We start from the raw sequence: 27,717 nt of genomic DNA, 5'->3' as shown, positions 1-27,717 counted from the left end.
TAATTTGCCCCCTTTGGGGGCGGGGCCAGTTTGACCCCTCCTTCCCTTGTCCGCGCTACGGGCGTTGTACATCGCGATGCCGGTTTACGACAGTGGTTTTTTTTTTTTAACCTTTGCGGCTGTTATTAGCAACCAAATTGCAAGGGGCCCGCTGGCGCGCGACTCCCTCGGTTAGCTGGTGCCCGAGCTATGAGGCGGCAGGTGAGGCGCGGCGCGGCGCGGGTTCCTCGCTGGCGTGGGTCGGGGCCGCTCTGGCTCCGCACCGGGGGTTCGAGCCCCGCAAATTATCTGCAGGGGGTAAAGCCCGCCCTCCTGCTGGAGCCCCCGTTATCCCCCCAGGTCTGCACACTGCTCGTCACCGCAGCGTCTGAGCCGAGGGGGGGGTTCCCTGTGCTGCCCCGCGGAGAAGCGCATGTTCGGGCCGCGCGGGCAGGAGGGGCCGGTGCCTGCTGCACCCCGCGGGGAGAGCTGCCTGCCTTGGATAGACCGCGCGTGTTTCTGTCCCCCAGGAGCCCTGGGAGCATCGTCAAGCGAGAAGCACCCCCGTCTCCGTTACCCCCTAAACTAGCTAGCCCTGCCGTGTACGCCCTGCCCGAGCCTTCCCCGTGGGCCTTGCAGCATGACCCGCCCGCAGTCTACAGCTTCGGGTTCTTTCAGTTCAAAGGGATCTGCCCACGTTAGCTCATGGGAGATGTAGGGCGAAGGGAGTGTGATGAGCCCCATTCTCTTAGGGGTTGGCACCTATCTGCTGGTGATTTACCAACCAGGGGGATGTAGGTAGCTTGTGACCACATCTGCCTTGTGATAAGGCCACAGGAGCCGCAGCCCAACACTTAACTCCACAAAACAGCTGGGTGGGAGAGGAGGAGCAGCTGTTTTATCATCTTTAGGGCAGTGGTTAAACTTCAAGCATTCACGTGGGGAGGCATGTGGTAGACGCCAGGCTTAAGCCCCTCCTCTGCCTGACAAGGAGAAGTGAACAGGAATCTGCCACGTCACAGGAGGGCTGGATCAATAGAGCTCCTGTTATAGAGGGAGTTGGGGCAGAAACAAGATTATTTTGAAGCCTTGTTAGGGAGGCATAACAAAACTATGATACGAGTTTATCTATAAAGCCCCAGGAAGAGGGCTAGAAAGGATTTGGGGACCCCACACACAAGGGTGAAGAGCTGAATGGCCTTCAGACCTCAGAAGAGGAGACATATTTAAAACACCAATTGTGTGGCATTTGATTCTTCAAAAGAAGGGAAACTGAGGCATGGCAGCATACCCAGCCAGAGAGGTACAGCAATCCTGTGACTGTCTCTTATTGTCTAATATTATATAACTACATTTGTAAATGCTCAGAGTATACCATCTAAAAACACTGAGATCAGCTATGTCACCTGATAGCTGTGTTATCACGACAGTTACAGTGGATACTATTTTTAAAAGATCAGACAACATAGTGCCCAAAGCAATTCTTATGACTGAATTCCACCATCCGGAATGGTTGTTTTTTTTTTTTTTTTTTTTTTTTCCAGGAGGAAGATGCACACTTTGGTTTTAAGTATGTTCTTGATTTAGGCCTGTTGAATAAATGCTGCTTGAAAAATAAGTGAATAGTGATCCACTTTGCTTTCTGATTTTTATGCTTAAGTTCCAGATTCTTGTTTTATCTGAAGTGATTTTTTCCCCCTTCTGTTCCCAAAGCTTCATCTCCACCAGATCAGATTGCTGTACTCTGCTAATCTCACATCTTTCTCCCTGCCCCCCCACCCTTGAGTCAAATATAAGCCCATGGCTGCAATCCTGGCCTGTATAAATTTTATTTAAGTTCAAAGGCTTTTTATTGCCATATAAATTTTTGAAGCAAAGTAGAATTCTAAGGCTTGTTTAATTAATATGTAAATATCAAAAATGCTATTCCGTCTTGCAGCTGGAGTGGGCTGGTCTCTGAGCTTTGATAAGAAACTGGAAGGCTTAGGCATTGTCTGTGGATGCGGTCTTTTCTGAATGTAGGCATGAGAAAAATTTTAACCGTTCTCACAACTTCTACCATCTAGAACCTAACTGAAGCCCTGCAACATTCGACTTAGCCTGCAGTGCATAACCTTTAATTGACAAGTTAGTTATTAGTTTTTGGTAAATAATAATCATACTTCTTGTAAGGGGTGGGTGAGTAAACTTTGTGCCTGGGCTGGTAAGTTTTCATAACTTTGGAAGGATGTTTTATTGTGCTGGAATTAAGTAATATAACATAGTAGGCAGCTCTGACATATATGAAGATGTAGATTAAATTAACAATGTTCTGCAAACAGTTTGGTGTTAGTCCTGCTAGTAGTCCAGGACAATCAATGACAAAGTAGAAATCAATATCCCATCAGATTTCAATACCATCGAAAATGAGACTTTGACTTGGTACTGCATGACATTTTGATTTAAAAAATCAGAAAGAGATCTCAAATGAACATGACACATTACAATTACATCAGTTAGCTAGTTTTTAATCCATTTTATCAAATGTAATTGTAAATGAGGAATTATCATTGAATGGATGTGCTCTTCTGGTGAAATCCTGCAGGGATTTGTTCTTGGCCCTATGCTATTTAACATTAATGACCTGGAAGAAAACAATCACTGTAAGTTTGCAGATGATGCAGAAATTGGGGGAGTGATAATTAATGAAGACAAGTCACTGATACAGAGAGATCTGGATTGCCTGGTAAGCCAAACACAGGCAAACAATATGCATTTTAATATGGCTAAACGTAAAGGTATACATCGAGGAAAAAGAATGTAGGCCATACTTACAGGCTAGGGGACTCTATCCAGGGAAGCAGTGACTCTGATTTGGGGGTCATGGTGGATAGTCAGTTGAACATGAGATCCCAGTGTGATGCTATGGCCAAAAGAGAGAATGCAATTCTTAGATGCATAAACAAGGAAATGTTTAGTAGGAATAGAGAGGTTACTTTACTTCTGTAGAGCACTTGTGTGACTGCTCTGGTACCTACAGTTCAAGAAGGATGTTGACAGATTGGAGAGGGTTCATAGAAGAGCCACGAGAATGCTTTCTGATCCTCTAATCACATGCCTTATAGTGATAGGTTGAGCTCCTTGAGTCTATCTAGAATAAAGAGAAGGTTGAGGGGTGACTTGATTATAGACCATAAGCACTTATAGTGAACAAATGTTAATAATGAGCTCCTCAGTCTAGCAGAGAAAGGTATAACACAATCCAATAGCTGAAAGATGAAGCTAGACAAATTAAGATGGGAAATAAGGCACATTTTTAACAGATAAATTAACCATTGGAACAATGTGGTGGAATCTCCATTTTAAATCAAGATTGGACGTTTTTCTAAAAAATCTGATCTAGGAATTATTTTGGGGAAGTCTTCTGGCCTAAGCTATATAGGAGGTCATACTAGATCGAGGTGGCTTTCTCCAAATTTTGTAGATTTGCTAAAGGGGCACAATAAATAACATATTTTAAAATATTCTGTCCATATGTTCTTAACATAGTATTAAAACAGAAGTGTAACAAAATCTGATTCACTCTTCACCATTTGTTCTTTTTTGCTCAGGTTAGATGATAAAAACAAACTTTCACTTTTTCTGTGTCAGTTTCTAATCAGTTTCACTTCCTGGTTCTCATGACTAGCACAGTGTGGCACAATTTGTGTTCACAACTTTAAAAAGTCTTCATTTATGTTTCATGAAAATAATTCAGGTTTTGCAAAATGTTAGTAAAACATCACCACCACCCTAAATTTTGGCTTCAAAGGGACACCATCAACTTAAGAATCACACTTCTGTCTTAGTTTTTTTACTTGTTATTAGTAGCACATTAATGTGGTAATTCAGTCATCTTAATGCAAGGTACCACAGTAACCTTTTAAATTACTGAACCATCTGGACAACTTCAGAAGTGGGACTTAGTAGAATAAACCCACATACTAATATAAAAGTCAAATTTCTATTTAAATTACTTTCCTCTGTCCCCAAATACTCTGGATCTTCAGCTTCCACTCAGAAAGAAGGCATGCCCATCTGCCATTGTTTCAAAACCAATACCTAGTTGTTTTATCCAGCAGGGAGGCAAAGAAGTATATTTTGCTTTCACAAGTTCAGCCAGTACTTGACAAAAAAAACAAAGAGCATTACTCTTGTTCATAATCTTGATTACTGCTGTAGTCCTCATTGTAGCCAATCAGTATTTCTTCTAAAATATTAGGGGTTTTGGATCAGGTGTGCTAGAAATTCTGTACAAAAGAGTAAGTCAGATCTGTAACTGAGAGCTCAAAAAGACTCCCCTTAAGATATGGGGGAAGTTCTGATTGGAATTTTGTGGCTTCGTCTTGGAAAAAAAAGTTTGAATCCAAATTCAAACTTCACACAGAGTTCATCTTTAGTTTTAATTGGAAGGTTCTGTTTCACAGAGGAAAAGCTGCACTTTCCAAACTGGCTCTACTATTTGTGGTGCAGTATGTACCACTTACACTGAGTGGCTCTGGAATAAATGTGAGTCTGTGAAGTGTTCTCCCTTAAGCTCTGCAATACATTTGGTGAGTCTTCATGCAGCTCTTACAAGCAGCTCCAGATGGCAATAAAATTAAAAGTAGTAGCTAGTAGCAATTAAGTGTTGTTCATTATAATCAGGAAGAGAGAGTGCTTGTGGGAAGCCACCAAATTGTTTACTTAAAAAAAAAAATGGAAAGCCAAGTTTCATTGGGAGGAAAAAGAACAAAGTTCAGAATGCAAGCTTCATCATGCAACCATTAATTCTTGCAAGGCTTGATTGGCAAGTTTGCTGTTCTAATCTGCATGTCTCTGGGAAAAGATGAAGCACGCATCTGAGAAGTTTCTCATTAGGAGATTGGCCCAAGACTGCCCACTTTTAGACTGTATTGCGAGGCATATACCTGTTTATCCAGAATTTCAGCCAAGTGAGAGTTTGGGAGTCTTGGAGACTTAATGCATTCTCCATGTTTTCTCTACTGTCCTAAGCTCCAGGTTGTTCCATTGTACTTGCTCCTTACATTTGGAAGTAATGGATCTGAGTCCAAACTAACATGTGAAATGGTCCCAGATATCATTGTGTCTGGCTCAGTAGAAATAATAATGGCTGCTCCCTTTCCTTTTTAATGACTATTTCTATTTGGCCTGTGCTGGAGCTGTCAATGGCACATTAGTAGTTATGAGCTTTTAAAGGTAAGATATTTCACCTTTAAAGGGCCTTCCTTCCTGTATATTACACATCCAACCGGTTTCACGCAGGTTACCTTGGATCTTCCTTCCAGTATATTACACATTTAACATGCATGTCATTGTTATTCTATTTAACAAGCTTTCTTTGGCAAAGTCACATGTTAAAGGGACCCTGCCAAGATTTGATAGGTTAATTTTAGGCTTATCTTAATTTACATGTATCTAGCCTAGGAAAGCCTTGTTTTGTTGCCATGAGGAAAATCCACTCCTTCCTAATGTGTAAACAAACCATGCTCGAGCTGTTTTCTATCATAATGGGTTGGTGTTTCCTTGGTTACAGTGAATCGTACTAAAGTGACACTTACTAATTTTTGAGATTAACAAATTTAGCTCACAAAAGCTTATACTCAAATAAATTTGTTAGTCTCTAAAGTGCCACAAGTACTCCTTTTCTTTTTGCGAATACAGAGTAATACGGCTGCTACTCTGAAACCTGTTGTTAATTTTGCACAGCACGTTGGAAGTATAGGGCCAGATCCTGGCTTGCTTCTGTGCTGCACGTGGCATGGCTCAGGAGCGTGTGGGGACAAAAGTGATTTAAAGTCACCTTTACAATTCCCAGATTCTGGGGCCATCAATCTGTCAGCCTAGTACTCAGCATTAAGTAGAGCAGCTTCAGAGCAGCCTGTGGACTCCAGCATGTTTTAACAGTTGAGGATCACCAGGCATGGATATGCTTGGGAAAGGGGAGGAAATACGGAGGCATAGAAGTCACTGTCAGCCCCATACTACTGAACAATTTGCCTCAGCATGGGGAATCTTCTACTGGGCAAATCCTAATCTGGGCTTGAAAGTGCAGCCAGTGCTTATTATTTACTATTAACTAGCTCTTTTCCTTCCTTGCATTTGATACTTTTTAAAAAATATTTTTAAAAATACAGAGTTTTAAAAATCTAATTTTAAAGTCTGACTTCATTTTTATTAAGTATACTGTCTGTCTAATGTGCATTTCACTTACCTTGGACATTAGATTGGTCAATTTCACCTTTGTTAGTCAGTTTCAGGACTCAGTTCTTATGCTCTAACCCAGAGGTTCTCAATCTTTTTCTGTACCAGGACTAACCCAGAATCTCCTTCCTATTTTGCAATAAGGGAAGGGTGGGGTGGTCATAACTACCTACTGAGTTGTGATTCACCCCATAGTGAGAATACATACATGTACACAATGCTTTTGTGTTTAGGTTTCCAACATTACAGGGGGAAATTTAAATCCCCAAACAGCTGTTGGATTGCATAACTTTCTATAACCCCCCCCCCCTTTTTTTTTAAATAAAATCTTCATTTGGGACCTGAATCTCTCTTTAGGTCAGGTATTGGGGGCAGTGTAGGGTTATTCAGTTGTTTTTATTTGCCTGCTGAAGCAAGGAGGGGTAAATAGATACCTGGAACTGTCCAGAGAAGAATTTCAACATGAGCTAACTGTTGAGGTAGGCCACTCTTTAGAGCAACCATCCTTAATTTTTTTTGCAACACCTCTTCCTTATGATTAGTCAGGAGCCCAGTAAACCGTATAACTACTAAATTCTTTCTCTTTGAGCAGAAGTTTGTCAAGCAAGGATTTCAGCTGGGGTTAATGTACGTACATACTTGATATAGATTTACACAATCCAAGAAGTTAACAAAGTTGCTAAATTGCGTCCTAAGGAGTGTTTTCTTGTGGGGGAGTTTTATCATGTTAGTAATCTTGTTTTTCTTTAGTGTATTCCTCCCATTACAGGCAGCTGCCTTTCCATCATGCTGGAAGACCAGCATTTTTGTGTGGACCAAGTGGTTCTTCTGACATGATGAGCCATGCATCCATCTGTCTATCTTATGTACCTATCTGGTCGCATAACCATAGCATCCGATCACCTAATGATCTTGAATGTGTTTATTCTCGCAACAGCCCTGGGAGGTAGAGAATTACTGTTTATCCCCATTTTACAGGTGAGGTAGAGAGCGACCAAGTGATTTGCCCAAGATTACACAGGGTGCTTATGGCAAAGCAGGAATTGAACCCACATCCCCCTCCCCCCGCCCAGACTAGCATTCCAATCATTGAACCATCTTTTCCCTTATTGAGAACACAGCAATGCAGTTTCTAACATTAGCCTGGGAATACCGCATGGGGCCTCCTGGATCCCACCATACATCACTGGGTAGGGGGAATGTACTTGCAAACCACCCTTCTCTCTCCCTTTTTACATTTCTTGAAATGTGATAGATTGTTTAACCCTTGTTCCTTAATCACAGGTGGGAAAAATCCCTTAGTTTTCACATGACTCAATGTCAGCTATAGTTGCTCCTTCACAGTATAAAAGGTGCAGCCTATTTGCATAGTTATTTATCTTATCCCTTTGGTTTATCTTAGCTTTTGACCTTTCTTGGAGTGCTGTGGCCCCTGCCTGTGCAGAATGGACCCTGTTGTTCTGAGTTATGTGGACAGTTTGCTGAGGCAGTCGGATGTTTCCTTGCTGGATCCCCCCAGCTGGCTTAATGACCACATCATTGGGTTTGCCTTTGAGTACTTTTCTAGTGACCAGTTCCAAGACTTTTCCGAACAAGTATGCTTTGTCAGCCCTGAAGTGGCTCAGTTCATCAAGTGTGCCACCAGCCAGGAGGAAGTAGCCATGTTCCTGAAGCCGCTGGGCCTCCCGCACAAGGAGGTTGTATTCCTGGCCATCAATGATAACTCCAACCAGGCAGCTGGGGGCACCCATTGGAGCCTCTTGGTTTACTTCCGGGATAAAAACTGTTTTGCCCATTATGACTCTCACAGTAAGAGCAACTCTGCCCATGCCAAGCTGGTGTCAGGAAAGCTGGAGGCATTTCTGGGAAAAAGAGGAGGCAAAGTGGCCTTCATAGAGGAGAAGGCCCCTACACAGCAGAACAGCTATGACTGCGGAATGTATGTGATCTGTAACACAGAGGCTCTGTGTCAGGAATACTTTAGGGGACAGCAGGAACCAGTACTGCAGCTCCTCACTCCTCCTTATATCACACGGAAGAGGGCAGAATGGAAAGCTCTCATTGCCAAACTTGCACGCAAATGACTTAAATGTAATTGTCCCTGCTTCCAACAACTATCTTTCCAGTGCTCTAGTCTCCATCCCCAGTGCCTGAGGGAAGATATCTATATACAGGATTTCTCCACAGAAAGAATGTAACCCCTCCAGCATGGCTACACCCTGCACTACCCCAGCTGAAAAGCCTTAGTTTCCTCTACAACCCACTAGCCTTCAGACTTAAGTACTGGTAACATCACTTTTTGTGTTCAGCAGAACCTTCTTAAAGGCAGTTTTATTACATCAAGCACTTTTCTGGCTATATCAAACTAGGTTGGTGAAGATTCCTCTCACCCCCACAGTAAGCAATGAGCCCTCACTATATGATTTTTAATTTTCTATGGACATTGCTAGTCTAAATCTAATCCAGTTCAGTGATGTCCATCATAAATACATACATAGGCCTGATTTTAAAAGGACACCTCTGATTTGTCCCTGCCTTTAATTGTGGTTCCAAGTTATAGGATTTAGCAGTCTAGCTACACAAGTCTGCTCAAAAATTTGGTATTGAGATATCCGTATCATGAGATCTGAGAGTGCAAAATCAGAAGTAAAGGTGCTTCAAAAGGTAAGATGCAGAAAAGTTATTTTTGCTCTCTTTTCCTGCTTTAAGGATATATAACGAAGGCCTGAATTTTTCTTGTTTTTATATTAGAAATACACTTTTTTTTATATCCTGGATGATTGAACCACTGGATAGTTTTCAAGATGGTAGAAGAGTGACAAAACAAGTACTAAGAACGTGAAACCTGATTGAGGTGGAAAGTGTTTTAAATGGTGAATAAAGGTTATTTTCATCAACACATACTTTGTACAAATATCATACAAAAAGTTGGGGGGGAAAGCCTCTGATTCCAAACCTCTACCCTTCCAGTCAAGTTTTAAGTCAACTCAGAATACACATGAGACTGCCAACAACTTCTCTCGCAAAACCTCCAAAAACCAGACTTTATGTTTCTGATTATTTCTAATGTAAAAAAGAAAAAAGCCTTTGACTTTCTCATATATAATAAAAATCAATACGGGGGGAAAAAAGTATAGTGTCTGATTTTTTCAGTGGTGCTGATATCAATGGTAGCTGCAACTCTTCTGAAAAATCAAGCTGTTAATCCATAGTATACTTGTCTATCATACCAAATATAAGTGGTTAAGAACGAGGGGGGATTTGATAGCTGCTTTCAACTACCTGAAAGGAGGTTCCAAAGAGGATGGCTCTAGACTGTTCTCACTGGTAGCAGATGACAGAACAATGAGCAAAGGTCTCAAGTTGCAGTGGGGGAGGTTTAGGTTGGATATTAGGAAAAACTTTTTCACTAGGAGGGTGGTGAAGCACTGGAATGGGTTACCTAGAGAGGTGGTGGAATCTCCTTCCTTAGAGATTTTTAAGGTCAGGCTTGACAAAGCCCTGACTGGGATGATTTATTTGGGGATTGGCCCTGCTTTGAGCAGGGGGTTGGACTAGATGACCTCCTGAGGTCCCTTCCAGCCCTGATATTCTATGACTCTATGAATTCAAAATAGAAAAGCTTTTGCTGCAGCACTGGATTACATCTGGGATCCAAGAAAGTAGGGCCCATTGTCAGGAGAAGGGGATGTTGATGGAAGAGTGAGATGTCAGTGTAAAATGAAGTAGTATGAATATGTAACCAACAGCCTCACTGGAGAGAGTGGGCCAGATCCTTAGCCTTTGTAAAACAGCATAGCTCCATTGATTTCAACTGCTCAACCCTGATTCATACCAAATGAGCATCTGGTCCAATCAGTTCTTCCAAAATGCCCAGTCAAATAAACAAACAGAAGTGATTGTGGGACTGGGAGGAGGGGAGTTAAAGATCATAATGTAATGATCCTTGTTAGACTTTCCAATGCTGACAGAACCGAGGATTTGCCTCTGGCTCTCTGCTTTCTCTATATCTTCTTGAGTACATGGGAAAAGTCAGTTCCACTGACCTGTGTCTGAAATCCTTGGAGCTGTCTGACAAAATAGGGTTGTTGAGTCACTTTATGCTAAGTGCATTGCCCAGCTGAACACAACATTCTGCACTGCTTGGACAGCCTCCCAGTGTGGGTCAGAGGCAGGACAGTGGGTTGGTCACTCTAAGGTACTGTAATTTGCTTGTTTTTCTCCCCATTCCTATTTGTTGCCCCTGCTGCTACCAAGAAGTAACTAACACACACATCCCCACGCATTTGCCCTGCAGCACTGAGGTGCAGACGCTTACTTCTAATATCCATTCCAGATTAGTTGCTCAGTTAATACAGAGAAATACTTCCGTCTGTGGTGTGATATCAGCATTAGGTCAGAGAGAATGCTTTTCCAGCTTTGATCATTACAGTATATGATAGGAGGGGGAAATAAAACAATCCACCTCCGACTCCCAGTCAGATATGTCACTTGGAGAATCCAGTACCAAGAATAAAGAAAGATACCAAGTCAAAAAGCAAGTGTTTTCTGTTTTGTAGAATTGGGTTTGTTGTTTGATGGGTTACATTTTCAAAATGATTAGGGTGAGGGGCCAGGGAAGGGAGGATGTTCCTACATCATATTATCCAGTAATAATAATGCCTTCCTCTTATCTAGCTCTTTTCATCAAAGTAATAGGATTACAGCATCCGATGAAGTGAGCTGTAGCTCACGAAAGCTTATGCTCTAATAAATTTGTTAGTCTCTAAGGTGCCACAAGTACTCCTTTTCTTTTTGCGAATACAGACTAACACGGCTGCTACTCTGAAACCTAGCATAAAGAGGGGAGAAGTTGCTGTTGCCACCCTTTGCTAAGCAGCCCAAAAGCAACATAATTTCTGTTTATTGGGTAGTTTCTCTTTTACAGTTGACTGCATGATTCACAAGCAGATTCATACTATGTTTTGGCACCATGAGGAGCTGGAGAGCCATGTGTCACGGAAAGTTGGAACAGACCTGAAGTTTAGTAAATGGAATAGATTAAGGGGATGGCCATAAAAAAATCCAGCAAAAATCAGGAGGCATGGAAATTAACTCCTGTTAAACCATGTATGATATAGCAGGGGGAAAATATTTTCAGGCTTTATTGTCTCTTCTTTGCATCCCTTAGGCTCAATGGCTGCTGCACAGCAAAAGACAGTTGCAGGACAGTTTCTCATAAATGAGTAAAAATTGGTCATGAAATCGAACTAATGTTTGAAATGGGAGGGGGGATGCATTGCTGCTTGGGGATGGGAGGAGAAGGTTTTGGTCAATACTTGTTGTTTAGCAGAGCTATAAAATAGCTAGGTGGCCTAGATTTGTGGCTCAGCTGAACCCAGCTCTACAGCATAAAGGCCGATCCTACATGGTTCTGTGTCCCCTCCATTTCCACTAAAAGTATTTCAGTGGAATGGTCATTTGGCTGTACTTTCATTATTTATCCACAGTAAAACAGCCCCCCCTCCCCCAAGTATCTCATAGCTCAGTGATTATTGCACTTTCCTGAGAAGTGAGAGACTCCAGTCTAAATCCTTTTTCTCCTAGCAGAGAGGAGGAATTGAATGTGGATCTCCTACATCCCCAGGCAGTTGCTCTAACCACTAGACTAAAAGTTATAAGGTGGGCACCTCTTCCTCATGGGTTTTGAATGGTACCTGATGTGGTCAGCATGCTCAGAAGCTGTCTATTGGCTTGGGTCCCACACACAATTTAGGCAGCTGAACACCTAGCTGCCTGCCCCGCTTCATGAATCTCAGCGAGTCTGGGGTGAGAGAAAAAATACATCCGATGAAGTGAGCTGTAGCTCACGAAAGCTTATGCTCTAATAAATTTGTTAGTCTCTAAGGTGCCACAAGTACTCCTTTTCTTTTTGCGAATACAGACTAACACGGCTGCTACTCTGAAACCTGGGGTGAGAGAGAGGCATCTGGATGCCTGGAGAGGGAAGTAGTAACATGCATGCTCTGGGGTCTAAAATTTGGTGCCTGTGAAACTTTTAAAGTGAAAAGTTAGGCACCGGGTGAGTTTAGGTGCCTACAGCTAAGTGGGGTTGCATGCCTTGCAGTGGTGCCATGTCGAAGACGAAGGCACCTAACTCTGGAGTTCATGCACTGAAATTTCTTCATGGCTGCGCTCAGACTTCTTGAGCTGGTGGGAAGGGAGCAGCGGAGGAAGTGTTAAGCACTGAAGCCCTTAAGGTGGAATTTCTTTACACAAGGAAAAGCAAATACATTAAAGTACCAAGGGCGGCAACAGGCACAGCAAGAATAAACAGTGTGAAGGGGGAGTTAGACAAATACTTCCCTGCTGGTGAACAAACCTAACAGGCAGTGTAACTGTGTCATAGCTCAAAGAAAGGTCTGAACCCACCTTGGGCTATTTGCCCCTTTATCTTCCTCAAAGCTTCCTGTGTAACATACTGGCAATCTGCAAGCCTCAGGTAGGCAATGAGGTGGCACCCACCCTGACAGGAGGGGTCTAATCTGAGCTTTCTGTCTGTGCCTTGTTTTATATCAGAAATACAAATGCTGTTTTTAACCATTTAAACAACCCTGCCCCCACACACACAAACCTCTACCAAAAATTCAAAGGTGCCTTTGCAGCTGCACCTCTTGCCTGAACTGTGAGAGGCAGCCCAGAATTCTGAACAAGGCAAAACACTGTGGTTACAGCAGAGTTCAGTTCAGCTCAGCAGGAGAGAGCTGCAGGCCTGGGCTGCTTTCTGAGAGGATTTGTTCACCTACCAAATTAGCTGCATTTGTAGCAGCCCAAGTAGGGAGCTCCCTAATGGTGTATGGGGTAATGATGGATCACCCTCCATGGATGGGAGCAGAAGCAATTATAGGGAGCAATGAATCACAAGCTTAGATGGGACATAGAGTAAAGATGGTAATTTTAGTGGAACAAATATAATTTTTAAAAGGGCTGCCCTGCTGTGCACCAGCATATGTTTGAAAAAACATCTAGTTCTGTCCTGTGGTTTGTAGATGGCAGGAGTGCAGATGAGCGCTGCAGGGAAACCTTTCCTAATGCAGAGAAGCCTAGGGAGGAGCCCAGAATCTCTTGCCTCCATATGTTAATTTAGCTATTTGGTTTTGCATAGAGTCACTGGGGCCTAAAAACCTGGCAGCCACTTCTCGATGAATGGGTTTCATAAATGCACTGAGAGCTTTCTCCAGTTTGTAGACATTTGTCAGCTCTCATACCATATGGCAACTGTTCCCCTACTAGAGGAGCTCTCCCACCTTTTCTCTGATCTGTGCAGGAAGCTGTTTCGTGAAGCATTAGTTCCTTGCAGAAAACTGCAGAGAGGCTCACCCAACCCTTGCCCAGTGTTGATTTTCTCAATGGGTTGTTAAGGCCCAATCTGTAATCAACACCAGATATGGTGTCACTTGTGATCTTTACATAATGCTTTGTCTAGCCTCAAACACTCAATTACAATATGCTTGCTGCACAAGAAAAACCTGTCCCGTCCTCCCACCATGGGTAAGTATTGTAGAGTTTAAGCAAGGGTAGTGTTCAGGGGGGATTGCTGTCTTAAGTAGGGGTCAATGATACAAGGAGGGGTGAGAACCACTAACTTAGAATGGCCTCAGAAGTTTGTTTTTCAGGACAGCAAATGGAGCTTAGGGAGAGAGATTCCAGGTCCATGAACATTCAGTGACTTTGGTCCATGACTAGGGCACCTTGGTCATATGTACATGTTTTCTATTTCAGGTTGAAGTGAGCTGTAGCTCACGCAAGCTTATGCTCTAATAAATTTGTTAGTCTCTAAGGTGCCACAAGTACTCCTTTTCTTATTTCAGGTTAGTTCAGGACAGACTTCCACTTAGGGGAGGATTTACCTAGTATCTTTTCTGTTCGCTCACTTGAAAGGAGAGATTGTCTAATATCTGTGTGAGCATGTGTGTATCCACACACACCCCTTAAGTAATCAAGAGAAAAGAAATATAGAAAGAATACAAGGGTTTAGTTTATCAGAGTTTGTTAGAAGAAAAGGAGTACTTGTGGCACCTTAGAGACTAACAAATTTATTAGAGCATAAGCTTTCGTGAGCTACAGCTCACTTCATCGGATGCATTTTGTGAGCTACAGCTCACTTAAAGCTTATGCTCTAATAAATTTGTTAGTCTCTAAGGTGCCACAAGTACTCCTTTTCTTTTAGCTATCTCTGTAGGAGACACCTGAAGCCATCAGATTGTGTGTGCATCTAGGGAGTGTATTTCATGTATCCACAGAGATAGAACTGTGTGCAAGTGCAGTTCAAAAGACTCTAGATATACAGTTCACCTTAAACTCACGCACTTTTGAAGATGAAATAATCCTACTGAATAATGTTCCCTAAAAATAATTTAGCTGCTTCTCTGCATTCTGAGAGGCTATTCCTGAAACATGTACTGTATTTCTTGACACACAAAGTACTGGCAAAAAGAAAAGGAGGACTTGTGGCACCTGCATCCGATGAAGTGAGCTGTAGCTCACGAAAGCTTATGCTCAAATAAATTTGTTAGTCTCTAAGGTGCCACAAGTCCTCCTTTTCTTTTTGCGAATACAGACTAACACAGCTGCTACTCTGAAACACGGGCTAGCTTCTAGGAAAGTCTTTTCCATGGAATTTCCAGCCCAATTTCTACATCTACATCAGAGTAGTGTCCATGTGACTTATTAGAAACTTGTAAGATTCACCCAATGCAAGCCATCTTGCATCTATCAACATCGTAACCTTGAAGAAAAATCATGTGTTGAGGAAAGATACCTCATCTCCATCCTAATACAACCCTGCCTGCATGTTAATGGCATTCTGTCCAGGCATACAGTTGAAGTTATCCTGGATTTGCATATCCACAACTCACTTCATTTTGCTAAGATCACTGAACACATGTAGAGCCTGATTCTGCAAATGCTTAAGCATGTGGGTAACTGAGTGCACTGAAGTGAGTGGAACTAATCATGTAACTAAGGTTACTCATGTGTCAAGGTTAACTGGATTGAATCCTTAATCTAATTCTCAGAGAGCCCAGAAAGTAAAAAAAGTAAGAGGCCGCTCACTGCCCAGTCTGTCTTATGTTACAAAGGCTCACTGCCAAATTAAAAATCACAGTTCGCAAAGAAGTAACTTTTCAAACATTTTGAACATTCACAGCTATTCATCAAATACTTGCTGCTTGTTTTTCTTAGTCAATATTGCCCTCTAATGAGTGAAATAATTAGAACTGTAGCTGCTGCTACACCCGGCATTGTAATGTGCTACTTCAATATCCTTTGAGATAAAATCACCAAAAGAAAGATTGTGTGTGACGGGGTGGCTCTCACCCCTTGAGTACCTCCTACTGGCTTGATGAGATACTGCAATCTTTTCCCCACTCCTAACGGCCCCTATAAGTTGTCGACCTCGCTAGGTTGGTCTTCAGTGGCTCAGTCCTCCAGCCAAGTCACATACACGAACAGAACATCTGAGGAACAGTGGGGGGTGGGGGTCATACATTCTTGTCAACTGCTGGAAATGGCCCACCTTGATTATCACTACAAAAAGTAACCACCACCCCCCCCCCGCTCTCCTGCTGGTAGTAGCTCACCTTAAGTGAGTACTCTGGTTACAGTGTGTATGGTAACACCCATTGTTTCATGTTCTCTATGTATATAATTCTCCCCACTGTATTTTCCACTGAATGCATCCGATGAAGTGAGCTGTAGCTCACAAAAGCTTATGCTCAAATAAATTTGTTAGTCTCTAAGGTGCCACAAGTACTCCTTTTCTTTTTGCAGATACTCCCATGTAATTCATGGGTTAGTATCTTTCATTGCTTGCGTCCATTTCAAGGGAGCATGGGCTGTTAGTAGTTTGAACGGGACTCCAAGGAGATAAAAGCACAGTGCCGCTACTGCCCCGCAAATGGCCGAACATTCCCTTTCTATGGTGGAGTACTTAGTTTCATGTTGCTGAAGCTTCCTGCTTAAGCAGAGGATTGGATGCTCTGTTCTTTGAAAAATTTGAGAAAGTATGGCCCCCAAACTTATGGTGGAGGCATCTGTGTATAAAATAAAAGGTAACGAAGAATCTTAGCACCAGAGCACAGGTATCTGCCCCAAAATGTCTTTTATTTTTTAAAACACCGTGATGGTCCCATGTCTGCCGTACTTTTTTCGTTGCAGACGTCCTGGTAAGATCCATCAATGGTGTTGCTAATTCTGCAACATGGGGAATAAACAGACAATAATAGCTGGCCAAGTCTAAAAAGGCCCACACATGTTTTTTTGTTTGGGGGATGAGAGTTTTTCCCAATGCCTCTGTTTTATCTTGCAGGGGCTGCATTTTCCCATTCCCTACAAGATACCCAAGATATTAAGTCTCCTGCAGGCAAAATTTACATTTCTTCAGGGGCGCGGGGAGCCCAGCCTTCTTCAGTGATTGCAGAATCATTGTTTCATGCACTAAATATGATTGCCAGTTTTCACTGAAGATGCTTACATTGTCTAGATAGGCAGCTGCAGATTGCCTGTGGTGATGAAGTACATGATCCATTAGGCTTTGAAAGGTGGGCAGCACCCTATGCAATCCAAAGGGCATGGTTATAAAATAGAACACCCCTAAAGGGATGGCAAAGCAGAGAGTCAGCTCTCAGGGGTATTTGCCAGTATCCCCTGGTCAAATCCAACGTCATAATATACTTGGTTTTTCCAAGCCAATCCAAGAGTTCATCAACTTGGGGCATAGGATAAGCATCAAATTGTGAGACTGTATTCAAGGCCCTGAAATCCACACACAACCAGGTTGTGCCATCTGGTTTGGGCACCAGTAGCACCACACTGCACCAAGGACTTTGGGACTCTTCAATGATGCCCAGTTCTAGCACTGCATGAACCTTTTGTTCTAGAACTACTCAGAGTTTCTCTGGAACTCTGTGGGTCCTATGTTTAGGTTTGGCCCCCAGGTTTATCTGGATGTGGTGGGTAAGGAGGTGGGTTTGACCCAGCTGAGAGAGGAGAGATCACTAAAGTATCCCAGCAGGTTCCTAGCATGCCATCGCAGGAGTGTAGGAAGGCTCTCTGCTAAGGGAATGTCTGCAGGTCCTGTTGGAGGCTGCGCTTCCGGCCCCAAGTCATCTGGCAAGTCTCGGGGTCTATAAATAGGCCCTCCTGTGCTTTCCAAGCCTTTAACTAGTTCACATGGAAAATTTGTTTTTCCTTTTTCTTATCCAGGCAACAGATCTCATAGTCCAGGGGTTCTCAACCTTTTTCTTTCTGAGCCCCCTCCCCCCCAACACCCTATTAAAACTCCACGTCCCCTTTGTGCCACAACAACTGTTTTTCTGCATATAAAAGCCAGGACCAGCATTAGGGGGTAGCAAGCAGGGCAACTGTCCAGGGCCCATGCCACAGGGAGGCCTGTGAAACTAAGTTACCCAGGCTTCACCTTCAGCCCCGGGTGGCAGGCCTTGGGGTTCCAGGCTTCAGCCTCATGTGGTGGGGCTTCAGCTTTCTGCCCTGGGCCCCAGCAAGTCTAACACTGGCCCTGCTTGGTGGACCCCTCTGAAACCTTCTCGCAGCCCCCCAGGAGGCCCTGGACCCCTGGTTGAGAACTGCTGTCATAGTGCACATTCCCCCTTTGGCAAATGATCTCCTAGGGTTCCTGCCATTTGGCCAACAGCATATTGTCGCTACTTGGCAACAACAACAAGACCTGCTCACCTGTTTGGTAGACTCTTTTCCAGGCTCCTTTTTTATAATGGTGGGCCTGGGCTTGTAGAGTCAATTCCAAATTCTTCCTCTTGATAACGTGATCTATATTTACAACATCCCTTGGCAAGGAGTTCCACAGGCTGACTGTGCTTTGCGTGAAGAAATACTTCCTTATGTTTGTTTTAAACCTGCTGCCTATTAATTTCATTGAGTGACCCCCTGGTTCGTGTGTTATGTGAAGGGGTAAATAACACTTACTTATTCGCTTTCTCCATACCATTCATGATTTTATAGACCTCTATCATATCCCCTCCTCCCCCCTTAGCCGTCTCTTTTCCAAGCTGAACAGTGCCAGTCTTTGTAACCACTCCTCATATGGAAGCTGTTCTATCCCTCTAATAATTTTTATTGCCCTTCTCTGTACTTTTTCCAATTCTAACATATCTTTTCTGAGCTAAGGTGACTGGAACTGCATGCAATATTCAAGGTGTGTGCATACCATGGATTTAAATAGTGGCATTATGCTATTTTCTGCTGTCTCTTTCCTAATTGTTCCTAACATTATCTTAGTTTTTTTTACTCCCACTGCACACTGAGTGGATCTTTTCAGAAAACTATCCACAATGAAGCCAAGATCTCTTTTTTGAGTGGTAACAGCTAATTTAGACCCCATCATTTTGTACATATGTTTGGGATTATGTTTTCCAATGTGCATTACTTAGTATTTATCGGTGTATTTCATCTGCCATTTTGTTGCCCAGTCACCTAGTTTTGTGAGATCCCTTTGTATCTCTTCACAGTCAGCTTTGAACTTAACTATCTTGAGTAATTCTTACCATCTGCAAACTTTTCCACCTCACTGTTTACACCTTTTTTCCAGATAATTTATGAATATGTTGAACAGCACTGGTCCCAGTACAGATCCTTGAGGTCCCCCGCTATTTACCTTTCTCCATTGTGAAAACTGATCATTTATTCCTATCCTTTGTTTCCTATCTTTTAACCAGTTACTGATCCAGGAGAGAATCTTTCCTCTTATCCCATGACAGCTTACTTTGCTTAAAAGTTTTTGGTGAGGGACCTTCTCAAAGGTTTTCTGAAAGTCCAAGTACACTGGCTCACCCTTGTCTATATTTGTTGACCCCCCTCAAAGAATTCTAATATATTGGTGAGGCATGATTTCTTCCCCAAAGTATCATGATCATCTATGTGTCTGTTAATGCTGTTCTTTACTATAGTTTGAACCAATTTACCAGGTACTGAAGTTAGGCTTACCAGTCTGTAATTGCCAGAATTGGCTCTGTAGCGTTTTTAAAAAATTGGCATTCCATTAGCTATCCTCCAGTCATTTGGTATACAGGTAGATTTAAACAGTAGGCTACATACCACAGTAGTGTCCACATGGGAGCTGAGTCCCTTACTGGCAGTCTCAGCAGACACCAATAACTGAATGGGCTACAAAGATAAAATCACTCCTACACCATAACAGGTGTCCGGTCACTTAATAGCTGAGGCACGCTGGCAGGATGCAGTGTGTGAGGGAGTTTGCTTTACCTCTGCCCCTGCTGCACATTTCCTAATAACTGGTTAATTATCCTTTGTATGACAATCATAGTTAGGGCCCTACTAAATTCACGAAAAGAAAAGGAGTACTTGTGGCACCTTAGAGACTAACAAATTTTTTTGAGCATACGCTTTCGTGAGCTACAGCTACAATAAATGTGTTAGTCTCTAAGGTGCCACAAGTACTCCTTTTCTTTTTGCGAATACAGACTAACACGGCTGCTACTCTGAAACCTGTCACTAAATTCACGGACCATTTTGGTCAATTTCACAGTCACAGGATTTTAAAAATCGTAAATTTCATTATTTCAGATATTTAAATCTGAAATTTCATGGTGTTGTAACTGTAGGGGTCCTGACCCAAAAAGGGACTGGGTGGAGGTCGCAAGGTTATTTTAGGGGGTCACGGTATTGCCACCCTTACTTGTGTGCTGCCACCTTCAGAGCTGGGCCTCCACTCTTTGGCCGCCCAGCTGTGAAGGCAGCAGCCCAGAAGTAAGGGTGGCTTGGTATGGTATTGCCATCTTTACTTCTGTGCTGCCGCTGGTGGGGCACTGCCTTCAGAGCTAGGTGCCTGGCCAGCGACTGCTGCTCTCCGGCCACCCAGCCCTGAAGGCAGCACAAAAGTAAGGGTGGCAATACTGTGACCCCCTACAATAACCTTGCAATCCCCCCCCACAGTCCCCTTTTAGGTCAGGACCCCCAGTTTGAGAAATGCTGGTCTCCCCCAGTGAAATCTGTACAGTATAGGGTAAAAGTACACAAATGACCAGATTTCACAGTCCTTGACGTGTTTTTCATGGCTGTGAATTTGATAGGGCCCTAATCATAATGTATGAGCACTTTGCAAATAATGAATTGACTCTTGCATCCAGAGAAATATTATCCCAGTTTTGTAGAATGAGAAACTGAGGCAAAGAGAAGCACAGCTCATAGTCGGTCAGGAACAGACCCCCGTTCTCTTGGGTCCCAAGCCAATGTTTTAACCACACACCCATCCCAGTACTGTTCTTCTTTGCATCTCTGCACTAAATTAACACAAGAAAACCAATTAAAAAACATTTTAGATAGATAAAGGAATCACCAGCAGGTCCATTTAGGGCAACTTGTTTTCTTTGAAGTCAATTTGCGGATTTTGTGTTCTTTACTGCCATCTAGTGTGTAAATCTCCTTTTTACATGACACTAAAGCCTCCTTACTTTTCAGGCTTTTCTCAGTAGTGAACAAATAATTCAAGACACTACAGAGAAACCTGTAGTTTTATCAAGAACATTTCTCCTTTAAATCCATCCATTCATCTAGAAACTTATATGGCTCTTGTCACGCTGGTAGCTGAGCACCTCCAAGCACTTTCTTCTCTCCTCCCAAGTAGCAGGCCTGTGGGGGAGGGTTGGTTTGTTGCTTGCTTTTAAATGACTGATGTTGCTATTGTAGGAAAGCCAGGGCTCTGACTCAGTGAGGTTAACAGTTGTTAGCAATAACCAATCATTTGGAAGAACAGTTAACATGGGACCGTTGTACAAATCAGATTCAGATACACTGGCCTTTCACTTGTCTGCCACAATGTATGCTGCCAGCTGTGCTAATGCTTTAATGTTCAGGGGCTGGACTTAGGGAACAGCCTGTGTCCTCTCTCCATTTAATTTGGTGGTGAATGAGGAGTTAGTTCCTGCTGTTAGAAGAGGCTGAAGGCCTCTCAGCAGGAGCCAGGAGCTGGATGTCCCAGCCTAGGAGGTGAGCCACACACACTAACGCTGGAAGCAGAGATGGGCCCAGGGTGCAAGCTCCAGGCCCTGACTAAAAGTTCCCCAAAGGGTGAACTGGACCTGCGGGGTTTGATTCAGGCTCATCTCCACCCTGAACCACTAATAAAAGAAAGCACTGAAAGTGGTGGGCTTTTTATACACACTCTCCTCTTTCAGGCAAGCCCCAATGCAAACATCTCAGGGCTGTGGGGGGACCCAGTGAGTGTAGAGGGCAGGATGGTAAAAACACCCAAGGCCCAGCTATACCAGAGTTCACACAATTGCTACTGCCAGGGAACTATGGAGAAATGACAGGCTCCTCTTTTTGCCAGGGTGGATAGAGCCTGCTGCATTTACCTCTGTCTAGTGTCCCCCTTGCAATGAATGGCCCATTGGCTCAGCAAAGGTTGGGGCTGCTCAGCCTTGCTGCTGCAAAGCAAGCCAGGAGCATACCACATGGTGACTGCCAAGCAGGCATTTGACTTGCTGGAGCTGTTCTTCCCAGGCCTTCCAAAACCACGACTCAAATGGTTTTAGGTACAGTTACTTTCCCGAGAGGTTTGCTTTACTATGGACTGACCCTTTTTCCTTCTCCACAAAGGGTGGGGGGAGGATGTGATCTATGTTCCCCTGTACACACCACTCTGCAGCCAGTACACAGTGCCAGTGTCCTTGGTTTGTGCAGAGGGAGGAGGGGGAAGGGATGCTATGCTATGCGACTGCTGCCTGTGAGCTCAGCGTAGATCTGTGGGACCCCTAAAATGTTCAGCAGCACATTAAAGGGACTTCTGGATTGCGGGACTTAAGAACCCGAGGGGGAAAGGACACTGCCCAACTGACTTGGGGGGTGGGTCTTTTGCTCATGGTTTATGTTTATGAACCCTAGTTGCGGTGTTTTCCCAAATTAATGCTGAGTTACTTCCCTCCTTTTATTAAAAGTTTTTGCGACACTCAGATGCTGTGCTTGCAAGAGGGAAGTATTGCCTCTTAGAGGCGTCTAGAGGGTGGTAATTGTCTAGGTCACTGGGTGGGGGCTTGAGCCAGTTTTGTGTTGTGTTTGTGAAAAGGAACCCCTAGACACTGAACCTGGCCCTTGCTGCTGCTGGCTCCACCTGGTAGAAGGTTTATAGTTACACTCCCCAGAGTAAGTGCCCCATTGAGAGGAATGGGAGAGTGTTATGTGGGGTGGGGTATGGCAATGAAAGCTCACAGTGAATGGGCAGGGCAGCGGGATAGGCGAGGAAATGAGGGGAGCTACTGAGACTCAGCGGGAGCCGGCTCAAGGGGCATTCCTGGCTAGGCCTACAGCCATTACTGTGGCACTTCAGTGGTAGCTGGCGCCCCTGCCTCATGTTGGTGGCTGGCACATGTGCTCCTGCCCCTCCTGCAGGTGGATCTCTCCTGGTGGCTGGAAGGCAGGCCCAGCTGCCAGTAAGTCACACGAACAGTATCCTGCCCGTGACTGCCTAGGGCCATAGACTGCGCTACCCCTGTACCAGCCCTGCACACCAGCTCACATGGCTGCAGCCAGCCATGTGCCAGTTGCTCCAGCCCCTCCTCCAAGGCTAGGGTTACCACCTTTGAAATTCAAAAAATAGGCAAACCCCTGGAAGGCAAGACCACCGCAACCCCAAAGCCCAAACACAAGGCAATCCTCCCCAGCCAATTGCCACTTATAGAATCTAGAGAGAGAACACCATAGATAAGACTGATAAACGGCTGTTTGTTTTATCAGCACATTTTGCCATCCAGTCTTCATAGTTGGTTTCATGTAGCCAGTGGTTATTGAATGTGCAGTTTCCGATGTGAGCTTTATTTTCGGAGGGTGTTGTAGGGTCACTCGAACCATCGCCATGCTCGTTCATTATTCACTGTGCCTCACACTATACTCTTATGCGACTCACAATAGGTTTGATCGATTATTGCTTAAACTGTGAAAGTGGGAACACTGCAGCTGCCTCACCTCTGCTCCGGGGCTCTTCCCCCCCCCCCCAGGGTGCTGCAAGGGAGGAAGAGGAGGGGGCAGCTACTGGGCTCTTTAGCTCCCCCACCCCTCCTGGGAGAACGGCTTTGGGTTGTTGAGGGAGGATGAGAAAGAGTGCGAGCTCTGCCTGGAGCAGCCCCAGGAGGCGGACAAGTGAGGTGGGTTGCCAATCAGAGGGAATCAAATTTGCTGTCATTGCCAGCCAGACTCCAACCAAAACAGCATTGCCAGTTGCAGCAAACAAGAACTGCAAAAGTTAGCCCTAGTCTACACTACGTGTTTAGGTCGAATTTAGCAGCATTAGATCGATTTAACCCTGCACCCATCTACATGATGAAGCCATTTTTGTTGACTCAAAGGACTCTTAAAATAGATTTCTATACTCCTCCCTGCCGAGCGGATTACTGCTGAAATCGACATTGCTGGGTCGAATCTGGGGTAGTGTGGACACAATTCGACAGTATTGGCCTCCGGGAGCTATCCCAGAGTGCTCTGTTGTAACCGCTCTGAACTCCAATGCTCTAGCCAGGTACACAGGAAAAGCCCCAGGAACTTCTGAATTTCACTTCCTGTTTGGCCAGCATGGCGAACTCAGCAGCACAGGTGACCATGCAGTCCCCCCAGAATGTTTCTACGCTTCTCCCTATCATCTCCATCCCTGAGGTTATTGCAGATTAGAAGGCGGAAAAGACGCACTCGCGAAGACGTGTTTTCTGAGATCATGCAGTCTTCCTGCACAGCTTAATGCATGGAGGCATTCAGTGGCAGAGGCCAGGAAAGAATTGCTGTGTTTGCTTAAACACAAAAGTATCATGCCTCGCTAGCAATCCTGCCCGAGCCAGGTCGCTGTGTCATACGCACTCCGCGCTGTGTCAGCCTCGGGCGGGGACATGACCACTTTGTGAACAGGAAGGCCACAGATATAGACATTGCATTAGGTAGCTTCTGTAGCTAGAGAAAACATTCCTGTGCATTTGGCAACGTCTGTGGCAAAAAAAGAGAAGCCCCGTGACACACCAAACTATTAATAATACACAAACACACATTACATAAAGTATAATAGGGACCACGTGAGGGCTACATTCAAGTTGGGTTTCCATAGGGTAGTGATTATCACGTTCACCTAACATGCAAAAGGTCCCCAGTTCGAAACTGGGCAGAAACAGGTCACCGTTCCCTTTTCTGACTCCCCTCCTGCATTTTTAGCCTTAGAACAGACCGTGCTGTGAAATTTTACTTTGATTTATATCAATTATGAGTTAAATAATATGGAAGTTCTCTCTAAGTTATAGGCCTGGGTTCCTTACCCTTTCAGCTGCTCTGATAAATTAACATTTTTGATAGGGGCGGGGGGAAATGTTCATGAAGCCTCTTATAGGGACTAAATGATATCTAGGACTCTGGAATAATCTTAACGTGGCCCATCGAGTGCAATCCTTCGTTCTGGATTTGTCATTCCACAAGTTGAACGGCTCCTTACTACTGTCCAGGCTTCATGAGCCATGGGAGCAAGGGGCAGGCTGGGATAGCTGCGACCAAGCGGTGCCGCCGGCTGGGAAAGCAGCCTGAGGCAGAAGCCTCCAGCTTGCATGATATGCCAGGCAGGACTGAATCTCCATGAGACAAAACTTAAAAGAAGAGAATGACCTGAAGTCACTCCCATTCAGTGCTCTAAGAGGAGGATAGCCATGTCTGTCCAGGCACCCCGATGGACCTCACGATGGACCCTGGAAAAAAGGCACGAAACAATTGTCTGTTGTTGCTTTCATGGAGGGAGGGGGACCTGATGACATGTACCCAAAACCACCCACAACAAAGTTTTTGCCCCATCAGGATTTGGGAGCTTAATTCCCAGAATTCCAATGGGCAGCGGAGACTGTGGGAAATGTAGGATAGCTACCCACAGTGCACCGCTCTGTAAGTCAATGCTAGCCACAGTAGTGAGGACGCACTCCGCCGACTTAATGCGCTTAATGTGGACATACGCAATCGACTGTATAAAATCAAATTCTAAAAATCAACCTAATTTCGTAGTGTAGACGTGGGACTTGCACGCATGCCCTGAGCAGCTGCTCTGCTGAGCCAGTGGTCACACAGGGGAAGAGGTGCAGGGATCTGTCTCTGTAAAATTTCCTCTGGAGCCAAGGCTAAGCCATGTTATGTGCAGTCCTGCAGCTCCTCCGATTCCTGCAGTGCTCTCACGCTGCCCTGAGTCAACCTGGGGTTTCAAACTAGTCTTTTAATAAGCATGTTGGAGACAAATGTTTCGTTTTAATCTGCCTCCCCAGGCGCTTGGCAGGGATGGACATGGACTGTCTCTGCAGAGCAATGAGAGAGAATCCAAGCAATAAACCAGCACAAGTGACATTTTACTGCAGCTACCCGTGCTTTGGCACTAATGAGATGGTCTTTAATGCAATCAATCCATGGAACAGACCTCCAGCCAGTTTACTTGTCTGGCTTATTAAGTGAGAGAAATGGAGCATCTTCAGGGCTCTGATGAGGACAAAACACAATCCTGCAGCATCCAGCGTGCAAGGTCTGTCAGCAAGCAAAGAGGAGCAAATTTAGAGTTGCCCAGGGGCTCTTTGTAGGGGCAGACATTTAAAAAAATTAAATGAAAAAGCACCTAAGAAATGCCTAGTTTCCTGCCACTCCCCATGCAGGGCCCTATCCTGAAAAAGACTGATGGGTAGTTAGATACTTATCCCTTCTAAGTAGGGTTGAAACGCAAGGCCTGCAGGCTGAGGCCTGTAAGATTTTAGCTTAGCCATATTAGGCCTTAGAGTTAAGAAATGCTTGACATAAGTAAGTGACCAAAGAATGACCCAAGATTACAGGAAAAGATGTACCAATGAATGGTATTGTGAAAAGTTAGCCCATAAGATTAATTTTAGATCGCAAAATTCCCTAAAAGTACGGGTTTTTTCCTAACACAGGCCTTAACTGCAGGACACAGGCTGTGCATCAGTGCTAATGAGAATATAAGGAACTAGGCACAAGCCAAAGAAAATGAGGTACCCCAATCTTCTTTGGGAGCACAATACAAATAAGAAAAAAGAGGGGTGACACTTTCACAAACAGGCACAGGGTATGAGGTACAGTATGAATCACATTATAAAAGTGGGTGCCCAGATTTGGAAAACTGAGTTCCCTATGGGAAAACTCCACCAGGAACCATCCCTCTACTGATGATCAAGCCAGGAAAGCCCCATCAGACCCTAAGGCTATCCAGGACCGGGGTGGGCAAACTACAGCTCACGGGCCACATCTGGCCCGCCAGCTGTTTTAATCCAGCCCTTGAGCTCCCACTGGGGAGCAGGGTCTGGCAATTGCCCTGCTCCGGTGCTCCAGCTGGGGAGCATGGTCGGGGGGGGGGGGGGGAAGAGAACAGCTGCAGCCAGAGCCCTCACCCCCTCCTACATCCCAATCTCATGAGCATTCATGGCCTGCCATACAATTCTATACCCAGATGTGGCCCTCGGGCCAAAAAGTTTGCCCACCCCTGATCTAGGGGGATGAGAGTATTACGATTGCTATAATTATGTGTAGGATTTATCTATGCTTGGATAATCATAACTTTGTTGGTAACTTTAATAAACTTGATAAAGGATATTAGACATTGTTCTTGTGACTGTCTGGTCTTCATGTGATCATTGAGGCTCTAGATCTGGAACAAGTACAAGAGGTGACTTTCACTCCACTGAGCTTGAGCCAGTAGCCCCCAGAGCCGAACCCACCATGGTGTAACACACCATTACTAAATACACTTGAACTAAAATAAAAGACTACACCCCACATTGTGGGAGTTCCCATCCTCACTGCCTGCGAAACTGCCTCTGCTCTCACCCCAGCTATTATTCAGGTACTGGTTTCAGAGTGGTAGCCGTGTTAGTCTGTATCAGCAAAAACAATGGGAAGTCCTTGTGGCTCCTTAGAGACTAACGAATTTAGGCATAAGCTTTCATGGGCTATTCAGTATCATGGCAACAGGGGAGAAGCCAATGGCTAATGAGCAAATCTCCCAGGCATTCGACAAACACTTCCTTCCTTATCTGCATTACAAGAAATAAGCTGGTTTCCTTTCCTTATCAATGGGAGGATGGTTCTGCGCTCAGAGCCGGGATGCTGCATTCCTTCCAATGAATGTTCCCTCACGCCTGTATCTCCTCCCATTAAGGGCTAGGATTTATAGAGCCAAAGCACCATGCAAACGCCATACCACCTCTCTGGCCCCAGCCTGGGGCTGTCTGGCCAACCATGCTAAGAAGGAAATGTGCAGTTGATTATGACGACGTGTCCCTGAGCCGTGACCTGTTGTTCTTAACCAGAAGAATCAGGCCTAGCAGCCAGGAAGGGGATGCTACTACCTCCACTGCAGTCTCGAGCAGCTCTGATGTGAGCCAGGAGCACTCCCAGCAGCTGCTTCTCTTCCCTACTGCTACTCAGCAGCTCCCCTGCAGCCACCAGCTGTATTACAGGAGCTCTGCTCCTTTGTCT

At 44.5% G+C, this 27,717-nt stretch overlaps 1 protein-coding gene across 3 annotated transcripts; it reads left to right on the top strand.

The window, feature by feature from the left end:
* The first annotated feature begins 36 nt into the window (after positions 1 to 36).
* On the top strand, positions 37 to 9,332 carry SENP8 (SUMO peptidase family member, NEDD8 specific). 3 transcript variants are annotated; one of them, XM_038418696.2, is made up of 3 exons: positions 39 to 201; positions 1,116 to 1,282; positions 7,604 to 9,332. In XM_038418696.2, exon 3 carries the CDS (start codon positions 7,647 to 7,649, stop codon positions 8,283 to 8,285), a length of 639 nt encoding a protein of 212 aa, XP_038274624.1. In that variant the 5' UTR covers positions 39 to 201; positions 1,116 to 1,282; positions 7,604 to 7,646; the 3' UTR covers positions 8,286 to 9,332. The 3 variants fall into 3 exon arrangements, with proteins under 3 accessions (XP_038274622.1, XP_038274624.1, XP_043350370.1); XM_038418694.2 differs by lacking the exon at positions 1,116 to 1,282 and having other exon boundaries at positions 37 to 201; XM_043494435.1 differs by lacking the exon at positions 1,116 to 1,282 and having other exon boundaries at positions 51 to 297.
* The last annotated feature ends 18,385 nt before the right edge of the window (positions 9,333 to 27,717 follow it).

The sequence above is a fragment of the Dermochelys coriacea genome, chromosome 10 (genome assembly GCF_009764565.3).
Source record: "Dermochelys coriacea isolate rDerCor1 chromosome 10, rDerCor1.pri.v4, whole genome shotgun sequence".
Taxonomy (NCBI): domain Eukaryota; kingdom Metazoa; phylum Chordata; order Testudines; family Dermochelyidae; genus Dermochelys; species Dermochelys coriacea.
Note: the sequence above shows the minus strand (reverse complement) of the source record. Positions and strands in the feature narration are given on the sequence as shown.

Excerpts from the sequence above, each read along its gene's own strand:
- SENP8 (XM_038418694.2), top strand. The coding sequence starts at position 7,647 with ATGGACCCTGTTGTTCTGAGTTATGTGGACAGTTTGCTGAGGCAGTCG.